The sequence below is a fragment of the Ischnura elegans genome, assembly GCF_921293095.1.
Source record: "Ischnura elegans chromosome 13 unlocalized genomic scaffold, ioIscEleg1.1 SUPER_13_unloc_1, whole genome shotgun sequence".
In the NCBI taxonomy this organism is placed as follows: Eukaryota; Metazoa; Arthropoda; class Insecta; order Odonata; family Coenagrionidae; genus Ischnura; species Ischnura elegans.
In genome coordinates, this window is record NW_025791657.1 from 8847811 (window position 1) to 8864263 (window position 16453).

General features: G+C 39.5%; 1 protein-coding gene across 1 annotated transcript in view; it reads left to right on the plus strand.

Annotated features, from left to right (window-relative positions):
* LOC124172220 (zinc finger protein 271-like) overlaps positions 1-11629 on the plus strand; it is a 28109-nt gene extending 16480 nt beyond the window's left edge. Inside the window, exon 8 of the mRNA XM_046551634.1 lies at positions 7944-11629. Within this exon, the coding sequence (XP_046407590.1) occupies positions 7944-10330 (2387 nt within the window). The 3' untranslated portion in view covers positions 10331-11629. The remainder of the gene's footprint in view (positions 1-7943) is intronic.
* The last annotated feature ends 4824 nt before the right edge of the window (positions 11630-16453 follow it).

Genomic DNA, 16453 nt, shown 5'->3' on the forward strand with positions numbered 1-16453 from the left:
AGCGTAAAGGGGAAAAATAATTCTGCCCGTACTCGGAATGGTGACAACTCCCCTGTTGGAGGCAGTAATTCTCTCAGAAAGTTGAGAGGATCGTGCTAGCATCCAAACCAGTCTCTTTTCATCACAAGGAATATTGGAGGGGACATGGGATAACAAATAAGGGATAGACTTATCCTCAACTAACTACACTCCTGGCACTAGACTCGACAAAAAGAAAAAAAAACACTCCCAGTAAAAATAGCTGATTGCCTATGGCAATCCTCGTGCTCACGTCTCCTCAGAACAACTCCCTGTGCCATTTCTCTCTCTGCCGCTCGGGATATACGTTCCGTCCATCGCCTGCTGTACCCTCCGCGTTCGGGGGTAGAATCCTATGAAGATAACAGAAAATTGCGAGTGCAGTAGCGTACGGACAGGCAACCGTCGCAGTGGGTGAGCTAAGTGGGAGCCCCATCCTAAAGTACCGCTATGTTGCTACTGAACGGGCTATGACCACATGAGTGTTTCTACACTTTGGTGCAGGAACCAAGAAAAGTAGTGCTGAAATAAAAAATACACAAACTTGGTAAATTTTCACTGGAAGTTTTTATTGGTACGACGCGTTTCAATGCTGAGGCATCATTTTCAAGTTACCAAGGTTGTTTATTTTTCATTTCAACAAGGATTTTCACAAAGTCAAAGCTGAATCGATTGATTTCAAATGCAGTGCTGTTGTCATATTCCACATGGCGACTTGGGGATTTGCAAATGGTGTTTTTTTGAGACCTTACTTTTCATTATGCCCTCGTAGCTCTTAGTTTTATCTGTCTCGCCACTGCTGGTACAGGTTTACTTGCATTTATTTTGCAGCTCAACCCTTATTTGTATTGCTTTTATCTTCAAATGTTTTAATTAGGGATGGACGGATCGGATACCTCGGATGCAAATATCCGCGGTTATTTCCCTTAGATGATACACCTGATCCAAAGTCACGGAAGACATCGGATCTGGATCCGAAATTTTGAATCATAGCTTCAGTGAACGCATCGCCCCATAAGGGTGGAAAGAGTTCTGATTCTATCTTCGAATGCGCCGTCGCATGCGATTCTTGTCCTACTCATGAACCGTTTTGTTTGAAAGCTCTCGCAGGGGTTACCTAGGAGAATTTCAGTCGTGGAAATTTAAAAAGGCAAAATACGACTGGCACATAGTGTGACTCTTCCCTATAGAATGAAAAATCATCGAGGGAATCTCAGCGTCAGGAATTAGAAAATGCATTTGGATCCGAAAATATCCGATCCGAAAGATACGGCTCCGAAAATCAAGGATCCCATCCGAATCCGGATCCGAAAAAAATCCTGGATCCGTCCATCCCTACTTATTGGTATTGCGTTTATCTTCAAACGTTTTAATAGTTAATTGAAAACTCATTCAGGAGAAATTCAGAATTTCAGTAATAAAATGAGCAGTGGTGATCTTTTAAGGAAATGGGATTGTGAGTCAGGAGATTTGTACATTGCATTTTAGTGAACAACCTAGAAAGCAGTCAATCTCATCCTCCTAAATAAGTCAAGGAAGGCTATTCGGGCTTCCAGCCGGGTTGTCTTTCTACATTCTGTCGACGTTTCAGAACTCGAGTCGTGTTCCATCCTCAGGGCAGATGGCTAGTGCAAGCTTGCAAGTAGGGGAGGGTGGTGTACCTGATGCATAGCGTACCTAGGAACACTTGAAACTATCGACAAGTGCTTTGACCTAGGGGCTTTAGAAGTAAGCTATAACGTGAAAGAAGCACTTCAGTGTAGCATCGGTCAATTTTAGTTCATTTGGATTATGTTTCCAAAGAAAATGCTAGCTTGAAGTTCTTGACGCTGAAAAGGAAAAAGTTTTGGTTACAAATCGACGTCTTTTACCAAAAATTGATCACTCTAACAGTTGCTATAGTAACATCAGGAAAATCAACATAATGGTGATTAGTATTAGCTACTTATTATTTCAGTATACCAGGACTAGCCACGGTGATAACTTTTATGGAGTCATCCACAGTGGTTTTGTGCGTTGCGGGTGGCTCCGTAAAAGTTATCGCCGTGTCTAGTCCCGGCATACTTAAATAAGTATAGAGCGAACACCTCTTCGTGTTCAAAGTTCGGGCTTTGCTCTCCGGCTGTGCTACCTGTACTGCTAGTCGCATAGTAATGCTCAGCAGTCCATACCACCTTGCCCGGTATAGTCCACAAATTTCCACAGGGGAGAATGACGCCTCAGTAGCTTAACTGGCTAAAGCACTCGGCCTGAAATCGAGGGATCCGGGTTCGAATCCCAGTCAAGGTGAATGATTTTCCTCTGTGGGTTTTCCATACTTATATGGTATTTTAGACGTTATATGGAACAGTAAATTCAGCCTACATTAGAAATGGCTACCTCTTGTACCAAGGAACACAAGCCCATGATGTTCCTCGGAACATGTTACTGTGTTTGTAATTTTTGTATTCATTGGTAATATAAGGTCTTATATTCTATGATTTTTTTGTGTGTGAAATTCATAGTATAATTGGACTTTAAAGAATGCTGTTAGAAGGCCTAAACCTAAGTTTACTTTTACTAGAAAGGAATTATATTTTAAAATTCTGTTTTTACTTGAGCTACGTTAATTTTCCTTATAAGACACGTTAATGTATTTTCAAATTTAATTAACACATCAAATTATTTTCCTTTTTTCACTGTTTAATTACTTTTCCCACCAAGCTTACTTGTGTTCCTCGGTATAATAGGTAGTGTTCCTAGGTACATGGACATGATGTACATACGGACAATAAAAAACACTTTGAGAAGTTTTAATTAGTTCCAGTAATAGTAAAGGTTCGAGTCTAAAACTTACAACTTATGTTAAGTAATCCTGATGGATTGATTTTTTTACCATTAGACTGAATCTTCAGTAAATATATTGTGCTTTTTATGAAAAATATAAAAGTGTTCCATTATGCAATACTCTCCCCTACTTGCGAGCCGTATCTCAGCCATGATGCATGGATGATTCGCTAAGTAACTCCTGGAAACTACCCCTAAAGGCCGTATCACACTAGTGACTGCGGCCGGCGCTGCGGCTGCGACCGCGACTGCGACTGGCCCGTCGACCAATCAGAGCGTGGCAGTCGCAGCCAATCAGAGAGCTCCATTTCAATCTCGCGCGCTTACGGCAGACGTGTTTGTTTGTTTTGGTTACCGTAGCGAGGGAAATTCAAGAAGGTTATAAGATAACGCTGAGATCATTTCGGATTTTTAAAGTGAAGATGGAAGCCCAGTATATTGGATATTGCACCCGAGTATTCAGGTGAATGAAAATGAAGTACGTTTTAACATATTTTAGGAACATTTTCAACAATTGCTGCTCTCTATCTATTCTTTGGGCTTTCGTAAACAAACAAGCCACAAGCAGATACGTTCATACGTGCGCATGCGCGATCGTGGCGTCGGCCGCAATGTGTGATGGGGTGCAGTCGCAGCCGCCGCCAAAATCGCGGTCGCAGCGGCGGCCGCAGTCGCTAGTGTGGTACGGCCTTAATGATTCGATTCGATTGACTTCCTCCAAGCCAATCACGTGAGACTCTCCACCCAATGGAAGAGTATGTAAGCTTGCAACTTCATCCACTCGCTATCAGCCCTCTTATTTTATTCTTTTAAAGTTTTTCCGGGGACCCACTGCGAAGAAACCACCAAATCTATGAATTCTAAGCACCATTTTCAAAGCCACCCTCCCGCTTCAAAAATCCCAGTAAGTCACCACCACTCAACCCTCACTGTGCAACCGTCCCAGATTTAAAACATGTAAGGTATTATCTCCACCCCTGCCTCTTTTCTCCCCAAACTTAAGTGCCTCCCAATATTTCCCTGCACCACTTGTACTTCCAACGACATCATTTACGGTACACTCCCGATTATCCGGGATTATGATATTGAGAGATGGCTTGGATAATCGAAAAACACGGATAATCCAAACTTTCACTACCATGTCGTGTAATGTTCATAATCTACGTAAAACAAACATTCTATTATTATTATTTATGCAGCTATTCGGTTATTTAAGACTTCTTCCCGGACTATTTGATAGATTTCTTCATAAGTTATAGATATTTTTAGTTGTATTAGTATTATTAATGTTCCATGTATGGCCTGGTTTCGAAAAGCACACATCCTTGGCTGTGTGATCACGGATACAGAAACGTGGTTTGCACGAATTCTTCAAAACCACTGCTCGACGTCGGAAATTACACTGTCAGGCACCACGCCGCGCAGTCGCATCCCGCTCAAGTTGAACGGATCGCAACTGCTGCGCTACGAGTATCCGTGATCGAGGAGCGCGTAAAGGCTTGGAAAACAATAACGCGGAGCTCCCGTGAATGCAGTTGGCGCGCGACCGCTTTCGTTTTACGAAGGGGATTCTAACGAAAATAGTAAGGCCGGTGTATCCTAGCATTAATGCCGTAAATTCACGCACGTTTAAACGCTACAGATGAGCGACACACACTGCAAGTGCTCATGCATCAACCGAGCTAGGTGAACAGGAACCATGAAGAAGGGTACTCTCAGCAAACGGTGCTACAGGGAACCACTGGTCCTGCATTGTAGGAGTGAGGCTCTTTGTTACTCACTGCAGAGAAAAGGGTTGATCTTCAAGGCTTGTAAATCTAGAGATCAAGGTCGCTTGGATGTGTGATTTTCGAAACCAAGCCTTACATGGAGCGTTAAGAATACGAATACAACCATTTTGCGCCGTTAAACAGATCGCGAACTGGCAAAGAAAGCGCTCAATGAGTCCGGGAAACACTCTAAAATAACAGAATAACAGCATAAATAATAACAATTTTTTTACGTAAATTGTGAACATTACAAGACATTTAAATGAAAGTTTGGATTATCCGTTTTTTCGATTACCCGTGCCGTATCTCCCCATCATTGGCCCTTATAATCGGGAGTGTACTGTAAATGATGTGGTCTGTGCAGAGGAGGCAAAAAAGGCGGTCACTTGCCGAGGTACCCATTATGGTAACATAAACCTGTTGCGCATTGTTCCTTTGTCAAAGTAGAAAAAATATCATAAAAATTTTCCTGTATAGCTATAATTAATGGTGAAACTTTTACGCAGGCGCTCTCAATATACTCGCAACGGGTCTTCAATATGTTACGTTTTTCTTAATTCAGGTTTAAACTAACAATAGGGAAAAAAATCAAAAATTGAGAAGGTGGGCGTAGATAGCTTCCCTGGGTTTAACATCTCACCCCCCCATTTCCCTTGTCCAACATATTCCCTGCTCCTGTTCCCCATTTTTTTCTCAGACGTTGAGAAAGAAGCAATCGCTCCGAAAGCTGATAATCGCACACACTAGCTGACCCGGTAAACTTCATACTGCCTAACAATCAATGAACAGTTTAGTTGCACCATTTTGTAAATCAAGAGCGGCTGCACCGTTTTTAATCATTTGTGACTAATAATAATAAGATATGGAAATAAAGTTGATAAAACTAGATAATAAGTATAAAATTGCTTGTCAGAAAGACGTATTCGTTATTCAATGGACATAGGGTAGAACGAGGCAAGTTAACGCGAATTTGTTTTCAATGAATTCGCTAATATTGATGTTTAAACTTGTGAAATGTTAGACATTGTGGTCTTATAAAGCAGTTAATCAAAATATGTCAAAATTTTATGCATTAGTTGTTGGCTATTTGTGTTTTTAACCGTAAAACAAAATGATATTAGGTCCAAGTCTGTTGCGTAAACTTGGTAAGTTTACACAGTGCGTTACTGACGCTAGACTAATGCTCAAAATCGTGGAAGAACAGCCCCTAGGAGCAGCATTAATATGCAATGACGTTTGGCGCCCCAATCATGGTAACTCAGCTAGAAAAAAGTGAACTCAATGAACGTGCTCCGTGCGTAAACATACAATGCTGTACCCTATATATTCGTTTTTTTTTCTCTTTAGTCAAGCGCCTTATATACCTGATATACTACATTCTTTGTTTTTTCTATCAGGTGCAAGATAAAGTGGATGAAGGGAAATAATGTAGCGAAGCAATGAAAGAGATAAAGCGAATGGTTTACCAACTTGTGAACAAATCAAAAATAAAATCATGTTTTTTGTGAACACATGAGCACAAATAACAAATACCATGAAAGATTGATCTTTTGATTTGTTAATCGTCATAACGACTGCTACACGAATTGGAAATTGAATTTGTGGACGCTCAAAAGCTACTATGGAAAAAGTTGGGATCGCGGAATCCAGGGAATGAGAACTTCCTCGTCTTTCAATTTCTGTTTCAGTATAGTCCCATGAATCACATTCATTATCAGCTTTTTTAATCACCGAAAACATTCCGTTGCCTAGTTTTGGCTAGTTTGCGTTTTGAAAGTTTATGAACACAGAGCCGTATACCTTTAGCTGGGACTTGTGCCGTGGCTAGCCAGGTACATCCAAGGACTCAAAAAATTTAGATGGGTAGTTGGTGACTCCGTGTCTTTGTTTGTTTCTCAGTCAATAGCTTTGAATGAATTGAATTGAAGGAGTACCAACTAATCCTGATTTAACTAGTTTGAGTAATCCACATCTTCGTTCTAGGACATCAAAATTCCTCGCTCAATTAACCGTTTGTGATTTTTGTGGTGATAAATCATTTTTGGAAACACTTTGTTATTGAGCTCACCTCTCGATGAAACGAATTTGTAAAGGTTTCAAGGAAGTGAAATCAAACTGCTTAATTCGTCAACAAAAATACAGATAATACCGATAGTAAATAATAGCTTGGAGATTAGTTTAAAAATATGATAGTTAAGTGTCAACTAGAGCTGAGTTTATAATTAACTCGAAGTAAATTGTTTTTACACAATTGCAATATTTTTAATATATTTAACATTCGAAGTGTAATTGTTTACGAAGCTCTGTCATTAAATTGGTAAAAACAAAAAAATATTTAATTTTCAGTTTTTACCAACTTCAAGCTGTTGCAATTTTGCCAAGTCTTAAAAAATGTCTCTCTTTTAATGTTTGTTCATGTTATCCAGGGCTGAGATGAATCCAAACAATGAAATATCATTTTAAATAGTGCAGCCATTTCATTAAGGGATGAATGTATAAGAATAATTTTTCATTTCTTGGCACTTCTATAATGTGAATAGAAACAACATTATACTGCCATAATTTGAAAATCATTCACATGTATGAACTGATAGCGGAACGACGGTCATAAGAAAAAAACATAATTTCACAAGAATAGCGACGTAGAATAATATAAAAATGCCGGAAAGAATCTCTACTATACATATTGTAGTCATCAGGTTAACAAGGCATAAATTAAAATTCATAAATGTTAAAATGTGTGGACCTTGAATAATTTCAGTTTTTCATGCACATACCAGACAATTTTTTCTACATAATTGGATTTCAAACTGGTAACTAAACCATTCTCTTTCATCAGCTGCCGTGGTGTACTGGTTAGAGTAAAGAGCAACAGATACGTAGATCGTGCGTTCGGTTCTCCCTGATGTTATTTTTTTCTTTCCGCCGCAAGAATAAAGTATTTGTATTATGCTTTATATCTTCACTACCCAGACGCTTGTAGTTATTAATTTGTTTTCTATTTAGGCGAAAATCTATTATCAGTTGTTAAGCCCTTATGAAGACTCGCTTTATTTCACCGGTAGCCTTTAGATTCATGTCGGGATGAGCCGCGTAGCATATGTAGTACGCTGTTCAGCCGCCTTTGGGATTCCAACAGAAGCAACTTACGTTGCCTGAGGATGTTTCATGGCATTCCTTACCTATTCTTCCCTAATATCTTACCCTTGCCTCATATAAGCCCCTTAGCATACGATAAGCTGCTTATCAATTTTTTCTGTAAGAAAACCTTAAGAAACATTAACTCTCTTACCCTTTGTCATCTGGGTTAAATGTGAAATTCTTTTCTAGGATTCCCGGCTGCCAAAGGAATGCCCATTGGAGCAACATCAACTTCATATCTGTCTGCAGAAGGAAATGCAATGAATCATTCGATTGATGGATGCATTGATCTCGCATCTCTGGTGACACAAATTGATTCCAAGGTTGGAGCATCCCATTTTGGGATAGAAAGAAATCTGATGGATGAAGACTTGGAAATATGTGGCGCTCTAGATAACGATAAGAAAACAAATAGCTCAATTCCTGATGATAGACTATGCAATACAAAATACATCGAATCACTTAGAAGCAAGGGAGGCGGAGCGACAATGACAGTTGTTGGGGATAGGGGTGGTCGTGATGCATCAAATACCACTTATAACCTCAGGTCAATCAGAATCAGAGGAAATGACACAAGTGGCTGTGAGACTGTCATGGGAGACAATGAAGAGATAAACAATTGCTTGATGAAAAATCCTGAGAATGGTTGCAAGTCAAACGAAAGTTCATATCATTGCTTCAACTGCGGAGATGTATTTAACAACAAAGATGACTTAATCAAACACATGAAAATTCATTTGAATGGTGATAATTTGGACGCTGAAGCAAAATCATCAGTGGGAGGAGATGTGTCTTTCAAAAACATTCTATTTAGCGGAAGTAGTTATAGTTCCTGTGAACCCACTACTTCCGAAACTTTAAATGGGCTACCGATAGAAACACTGGGGCTGAGCGAAAAAGGGGATGGGCCTCTCAAGGAAACCACTGGCAGAAAAGGGGATGAGAAAAAAATGAGGCGAGTGAGAAGAAGTATTACTGTAGAAGAGAAGTCAACTTTACAGAGTTCATCCTCAAAGTCATCATGCGATAGAAACCTTTGTAATCGCGTGGGTGTGAGAAGAAAAGAGGAGTCATATTCATGCAGCGTGTGCACTTTGTCCTTTCCTCAGAAAAAGGACCTCACCAAACACAAGCGTATACACATGACCGAAACATCTTATTCATGCAACGAGTGTGAGAAGTCTTTCTCCAGCAAGAGCCACTTAGTAAGACATAGAGGTACACACTCAGGAGGGAGACCTTATTCTTGCAACGAGTGTGAGAAGTCTTTCGTGATTAAGAGCTACTTAGTGAATCATGTACGCATACACACGGGAGAAAGACCTTATATCTGTGATGTGTGCAGTAATTCCTTCTCTCAGAAGCAAGCCTTAGTTAAACACATGCGAAGACACACGGGAGAGCGACCTTTTTCATGCAGAATCTGCAAAAAATCTTTCGCTGTGAAAGGTACTCTCAAAAGTCACATCCGAACTCACACGGGAGAGAAACCTTTTTCGTGCAATATCTGCAAAAAATCTTTCGCCGACAAAAGTTCTCTCCGAAGACACATTCGAACTCACACGGGAGAAAAACCTTTTTCGTGCAATATCTGCAAAAAATCTTTCCCTGTGAAGGGTGCTCTTCGAAGTCACATGAAAACTCACACGGGAGAGAAACCCTACTCATGCAATATCTGCAAACGACCTTTTGCTAGCGGTAGTAATCTCAGAAGTCACATGCGGACACATTCGGGAAAGAAGCCTATTATATGCAACGTCTGCAGCAGATCCTTCACTGGTATTGGTCACCTGAATCGTCACGTGTGTGTAGGCTCGGGAGAGATGCCCTATACGTGTCAAATATGCCAAAAATCTTTTACTTGTAGAAGTTATCTCAAAAGTCACATGCGAAAACACACGGGAGAGAAACCTTATGCATGCGGGATCTGCGAAAAATCTTTCTCTGAGAAAGGTACTCTTAATATTCACATGCGATCACACACGGGAGAAAGGCCTTATTCGTGCTATGATTGTGAAAAGTCTTTCTCTACAAAGACAGACTTAGTAAAACACATACGCATTCACACAGGAGAGAAGCCTTATACCTGCGATGTGTGTAGCAAATCCTTCACCACCAATAAAGATCGGGCTAAACACTTGCGAACACACACGGGAGAAAAACCTTATGAGTGCAGTATCTGCAAAAAATCTTTCACTGACGGAAGTAATTTCCGAATGCACATGCGAATTCACACGGGAAAGAAACCCCATTCATGCAGAATCTGCAAACAATCTTTTGCTTGCCGTAGTAATCTCATTTGTCACATACGGACGCACACAGGGGAAAAACCTTTTAAATGCAACGTGTGCAGCAGGTCCTTTGGTCAAGGGAGTCACCTCAAAAGTCACATGAGAGTACACACGGGAGAGAAACCATATTCGTGCCAAATCTGCAAAAAATCTTTCACTCAGAGTTCTTCTCTGTCCAATCACATGCGATTACACACCGGAGAGACACCTTATCAATGTGACATTTGTTGCAAGTCTTTTGGTACAAATGCTCACCTTAGCCGTCACATGGGTGTACATAAATGAGATTAATCATTTTTATACAGGGACTGCAGCAAGTACTTCACTGCAAGGAATGGCCTTGACCACTGCATGTGTGCACGTACAGTTGTGATACATAATTCATTCAGAGTAAGCACCAAGTTTTTCACTGTTAGTTCTAATCCCAACCGCCACATGAGCACTCACTAGTGATAAACAATATTCGTGCTACGTAAGTTGTATGGCTTTCCCCAAATGGGCCACCTCTGTGCACGTGACATGTTTGGTCATTGAAAAGATTATACTTATAAATATCGAAGTTGTTCTAAATCAAGCGATTGCAAATCTGTAGTGAGAAGCCCAATACCTTATTCTTGCCTTCGCAATGAAGAATGAATAATGATCAAGTACCTATTGGGATGATGGGTCATCTCCCATGGTACTATGGGAATCGTACCAAGTCGTTTTTTGTATTTTGCACTCCAGACAGTGAGTGAGATCAACAATTACTTTAGTGAAGCTGTTCAAAGACTAGCAAGTGAACCCAATATTTTGATATTTGCATTGAAAGTCATTATAAGCTGTGATTGCAAAGTGTGGTGAGGCTCAGTCATTGTACTTCTTTCCAACTGACGTTAAAGAGGTTAGTAGAATTATTGAATAAATGAATCGTAAAAATGCAATGGGTCATGATAAAAACAGTATCAATATTATTAGGGTAAATGATCGTATTGCACCGTTTTTCACACACACAGCAAACTTGAGTACGATAAAGTGTGAATTTTCGAAGCAATTTAAAACAGGTATTGTAGTGCCAATTTCCAAAATAATGCTAATAAACTACTGATAGCAATTATATACCAATATCACTGTTGCCGGTGTTCTCAAAAGTCTTGGAAAAAAATTTTAAATTCAGCTCTAACATTTCGTTAACGCCAATAGCTACTTACCCCTGTGCAATTGGGATTCTTAAAAGGAAAGAGTACAGAAGATGCCATTTTAAAGCTTTGTTCTGCTATCTCTGATGCACTCAACAATAATTAGAAAGTTGCAGTTTTGTAATATGTAAACATTACGAAAGCTTGCATAGACGAGTCATTGTTATCGAAAAAAATATTGCAAGCTGGAATGAGAGGAGCCATTAATAAAAAGTTCCAGAGTAACTTCAGTGGGAGAACCGGGAATGAGAAAATACATGACTTTTATGGACAAGAAACATTACTTTCTTCTGTAGTGCCGTGGAGATTCAATTTTAAAATAACTTCCTTTGTGGATATTACGGCTTTGGTTTTTATATTGCACGATATGAGTGATATATATTTACAAAAATAGAATGTTATGGAACAAAATTCAATTTTATTAAAAAATTTAATTTTATTCATATAAATTTATATCAAGCAAATGAACAAAATATGTTACATTTAAATGAAAAAGAAATAATTCGAAAAATGGAGTGTTTACTACAGATGTCTCATGTATGACATGAATAAACCTGTTCGACATATTTTGAAATTGAGAAAATGAACTTTTTGAGTTAATCTGGGATAACTATAGTGGATAATATATTGATGAAAATATTACCTGGAAATAACATGTCAATAAAATTGAAATGGAAATGCTATCGATTTCAAGGAAATTCCTTATATTAAGATATTTATGTCCAAAAAATAGGTTGTTCTGTATATTGTGCTCTAGTTGAATCAAGACTGCAATATGGCATTTCTTGCTGGAAAGGAGCATACCTTCCTCATATTAAGCCTTGGCAGATTGCCTAAAGGAACTCATAAGGGCAGTGTAAAACTGAGTTCTCGTTGCCTCTTTTCCGAAAACATAATGTTTTACGACTTAAGTGATTTTTTTTCATTTGAGGTACTCATGACGTTTTCTATTTGTGTGTAAAACAGAGTAAAACAGATTGAATATGCTAGTAAACTCCGGTAAAAAATACGTCTCCATGAGGTTCGGGAACTGTTTGTATACCTAAGCCCCAAAAATGAAGCCTACAAACATACATACACTTTCCTTGCACTGAAAGTGTTATGTTCCCACCCAGTTGAGATACATTGTGAAAACTATATGGCCTAGTTTCTTGCTAATTAAAGCATTTCCTATCCCAAGAGAATGAATATATTGAACGATTGTTAAAAAGTTGTTGTGTAATCTTGATAACTTTGATTTGTAATTTTTTTGTATTTTCATTGCGTAAAGTTATCATTCCTACAATTCACTATGACCAACAAGAATGTACTGTAAATTGTAAATTTTATGAAATATGTACTGTTTTAGTTTGTTCTATGATAACTTTACACATCTTATATTTATATATTCGTTGTTTTTGTAAAACCTATTATGAAATTCTAATTGATTGAAATGTACATAAGTTATTTCTTTTTGACAAAGCCAATGTCTACTTAATTGTATGATCATACAGATGAATAAAGTTATTATTATTATTACATGTAAATGAGACACTCTAGGTGATCATTCGAATTAAAAATTCCAAAATTGTCCGGGAAAGGAGCACTTAGCCAAAATGCGATCGTGGCGTCGGCCGCAATGCGTGATGGGGTGCAGTCGAAGCCGCAGTCGCGAGAGTGATGCGGCCTTTACGGATTCACGTCCCGCAGCAGTTGCATCCCGGGAAACTTGCGCAAGACGCGACTTCTCGGCACCGTGCAGTCTCGCTGTCAGTGTAGTATCCGACATCGCGCAGTGGTTCATTCATACATTCATTCGTATAAGCCACTTTTCTGGATCCGTGGCCTCGCAGCCAAGGGTGCGTGATTTTCGGAAACCAGGAATTACACATAGCAGTGGGAATCAGTGGCGGCTGGTGGTAATATATCCAGGGTTTGCATTAGAGAAGATATGCAATGATGAAAAAGGGGCATGAAGTTCAAACGAATGCTGCTAAATGGCACTGAAATCATATTCGGACGGGGATCCTGAGCGCAAGTAGTGCAGGTGGCAGCTACACCGCTACACTACCTGCGAGTTACTCACTAAGCATGCGCGTGCGCACTCGCGTCGTTTTGAGTCTGCTCCCAGCAAACATTTGAGCCCCCCGCTTACCTCGTCCCACCCGAGCACCCACTTATAGCGATGGCGTAGATCGAATATGTGACCGGGCGATGCCATCGGATCGCACGTTTGTAGAGCGGTGAATTCGCCAACGGGATACCAGTAGCGTTTGAAGCATCTTATCGCATCTCAGTGTGGAAAGGATTTTTATCCTTGTCTTTGCAAAGGAATGCATAGTTTTCTTTTATAATTGATTCATCTTTGAGTGTGCAGTCGCTAACATGGGTATATGTACGCGCCGCCACTGGTGAGAATACGAGTACTATCACGTTATCACCACTAATAACATCACAGTCGGTAAGAGAAAGATATTCACCATTCCGGAAAGAAATCTAGAATAATAGACAATGGGAGTAAGTAATAGTGATATGATTTACGTCAACTATGAAAATTATTAGAAAGTAAAATTGAGTTTGGATTATGCGTGTGTTCCGGTTATTCGTGCCGCCTCTCCCCAACATTATCCTGGATAATCGGGTGTGTAACGTATATATTGCTGACTGATGTTACATTGTGGATGAAAAAAAATTATTTTGTTTTTCCACAGAATTTTTAACACACTACCATGATTTCGACGCTTCATCCTCTGGTGAGAAGTACATTGAAGCTTCATCTAAAATACACGACGCACGAACTAGAGGGAGATGGGGAGTAAACTGTAGAGGAGGGGAGAGAAGGTTTAAAGTGGGGAGGGTGGAAGGTGAGAGGTTTTTGGGTCTTTCCCAGGTCGTAAAACAAGGGAATGTATTTTTTAACCCTTTCCAGACGGATCTTTAGGTTATCTTTTCGTATCTACATATTTCTCTTCTTTCACATCCTTCATAACGTAATCCATATACTTTATTCGATGTTTTCCATTTCTGTTCTTCCCATTCACTTGACCCTCGACAATTAATTGTCTTCATTATGCCATCATACTTCAAGATATGGCTGATAATGTTGTTGTGTCGGCCAATCAAGGTTTGTGCGATGCGTCTCCTCTCTCGTGATAGAAATTCCTCATCAATTTCACATTGCCGATTAGCATCTTTGGGACTATTTTGATCCAGCCGAGTATTCTGAATGGAGTAGCCAAGGCTGAAATTCCACCAGAAGTCATTTTACATATATGGATATCACAGAAGAAACATTTGTATGCAAGCATACGTACATTTGTATATTTGTACTTGTAAACAAAGCCTAGTGTATTTCCCGCAACACACGCATACATCCGTGTCGTGCTGGGAAGCCGTACCATTAGGATATAAGCAACGTGCAGTGAGGTCAAATTCAGCATGTCCTCAACTTATTTCAACTGACTAGGGTACCCACTCTTCTGTGAAAACCTTAAAACCGTCAATAAGCCGTGAATATTTTCTACCGGGAAAAAACCTGGAAATAGCCGTGGAATCGTCATAAAGCCTTAACCCTTTCGAGACGGCGGAGATTTCGCCTTAGCATGACTGCCGCACTGAGCCCCAAGAGACTCTTCTTTCTCGTGGTATGGAGCATTTTTGGAGGACATTTGCTAAGAAGGGTCTCGCGGAACCTTTTTCGACCCCTCCCCGCTGGGACTTTGCATTATCTCGGACTCCGAGAGTTGCTGTGCTCCCTCCTTTTTGGGGAGGGAGATGCAAGCAAGCCTGCCTTGGACCCAGAAAAGTTAGCCGTGGTGTAGGGTAAGGGTGCATATCGAAAACAGTAACATTTTGGCTAAGTGCTCCTTTGCCAGGCAATTTTGGAACTTTTAATTCAAATGATCACCGAGAATGCCACATTTATACTTCATTCGTAAGGGTGGTCTATGAAAATATACTCGTTTATAATGGCATGCTTTACCTATCACTTTTATGTTTATTGAGGATCTTCAGGTACTTCTTGTTATGTACGTTAACTCACACACTATCGGTCTCAACAGCCCATTATGTTATGTATTGCGGCTGTTTATTTGTTTGACTACGGTTTTCCAAAAGTTTTAATGTTTAATGATGAAATACAATAACATAGGGTAAACTACCCAGTTATTGGCACTTTTAAGGACCATGACGAAGAAAATTAACTCTTGTGACCGTTGTATCACAACTTAAGTTTATTTCTAACTTTCTTTAGATCTGGGAGACATGTTGCTTTAGTATTCCCATGTGAGCGATTTATATTTTACTAAAAATAATTGTTTACTAAAAATAATTGTTTAAAAAGTCCAATAAACCCAAATATTGGCACACTTCATCAAGTAATTGGCACACTTCATCCAGTTATTGGCACACTTCATCCAGTTATTGGCACACTTCATCCAGTTATTGGCACACCAGATTTCCATGCACTGCGTGGCAAATTTTCTTTTAAGTTATAATATATTAAAGAAATATAGCCTTTTTCAGCTACTGAATCGATCATTATCTTACCTGTAAGTATATTAAAACAGTGAGAGGCGGTAAAATACCTTTAAATGAAAAACCAATGATGTAACTTTAAAATTTTGCGTTTTAATGATTTTACGCTCAAAACAAAGTATTTTTGGACCGAAAAAGTAAAACTTTACATGTTTATTATGTATTTAGATTAATATTTGTTTTGTCTGTTCAAAATATCTATAGATCGCTTAGGGAAGTGCTGTCCTCTGGAAACTCATAGCATTCATGACAAACAAAAAGATGAAAGCCAGTATCATCTGGAGGTCGCAATAAAGGCGTTTTTGGGACTCACTTTAGGTGGTATAACTTCTTGCAACTGCTGCATTCAATTCCTACCTTCTTTTGCCCCATAGTGGAGTTACGCATACCATTGGTTAATTCCTGCCACTTACAGGTGAGTACGACTTTTCTTCCTATGCCAGTGAAACGATGAGATTCAACGGCGAAAGACTTTAGACATTGTTTTTGTGATAGATGATAGCTGGTGAACGGGGGAAATGAGCTCTACGGCCTCTATTATATATAGAGGATTCAAAAGGGGGTTCTGAAATGGCCGTAAAATTTGACACCACTCGTCAGAGGAATAAGCAAAAAACACTTCACCAGAATGCCCTCCCGTGGCAGTTTACGGAAATTACTTCCACGCCAGCGACTACCACAGACACAAGCACACACCCCCGAATTGACACCTTCG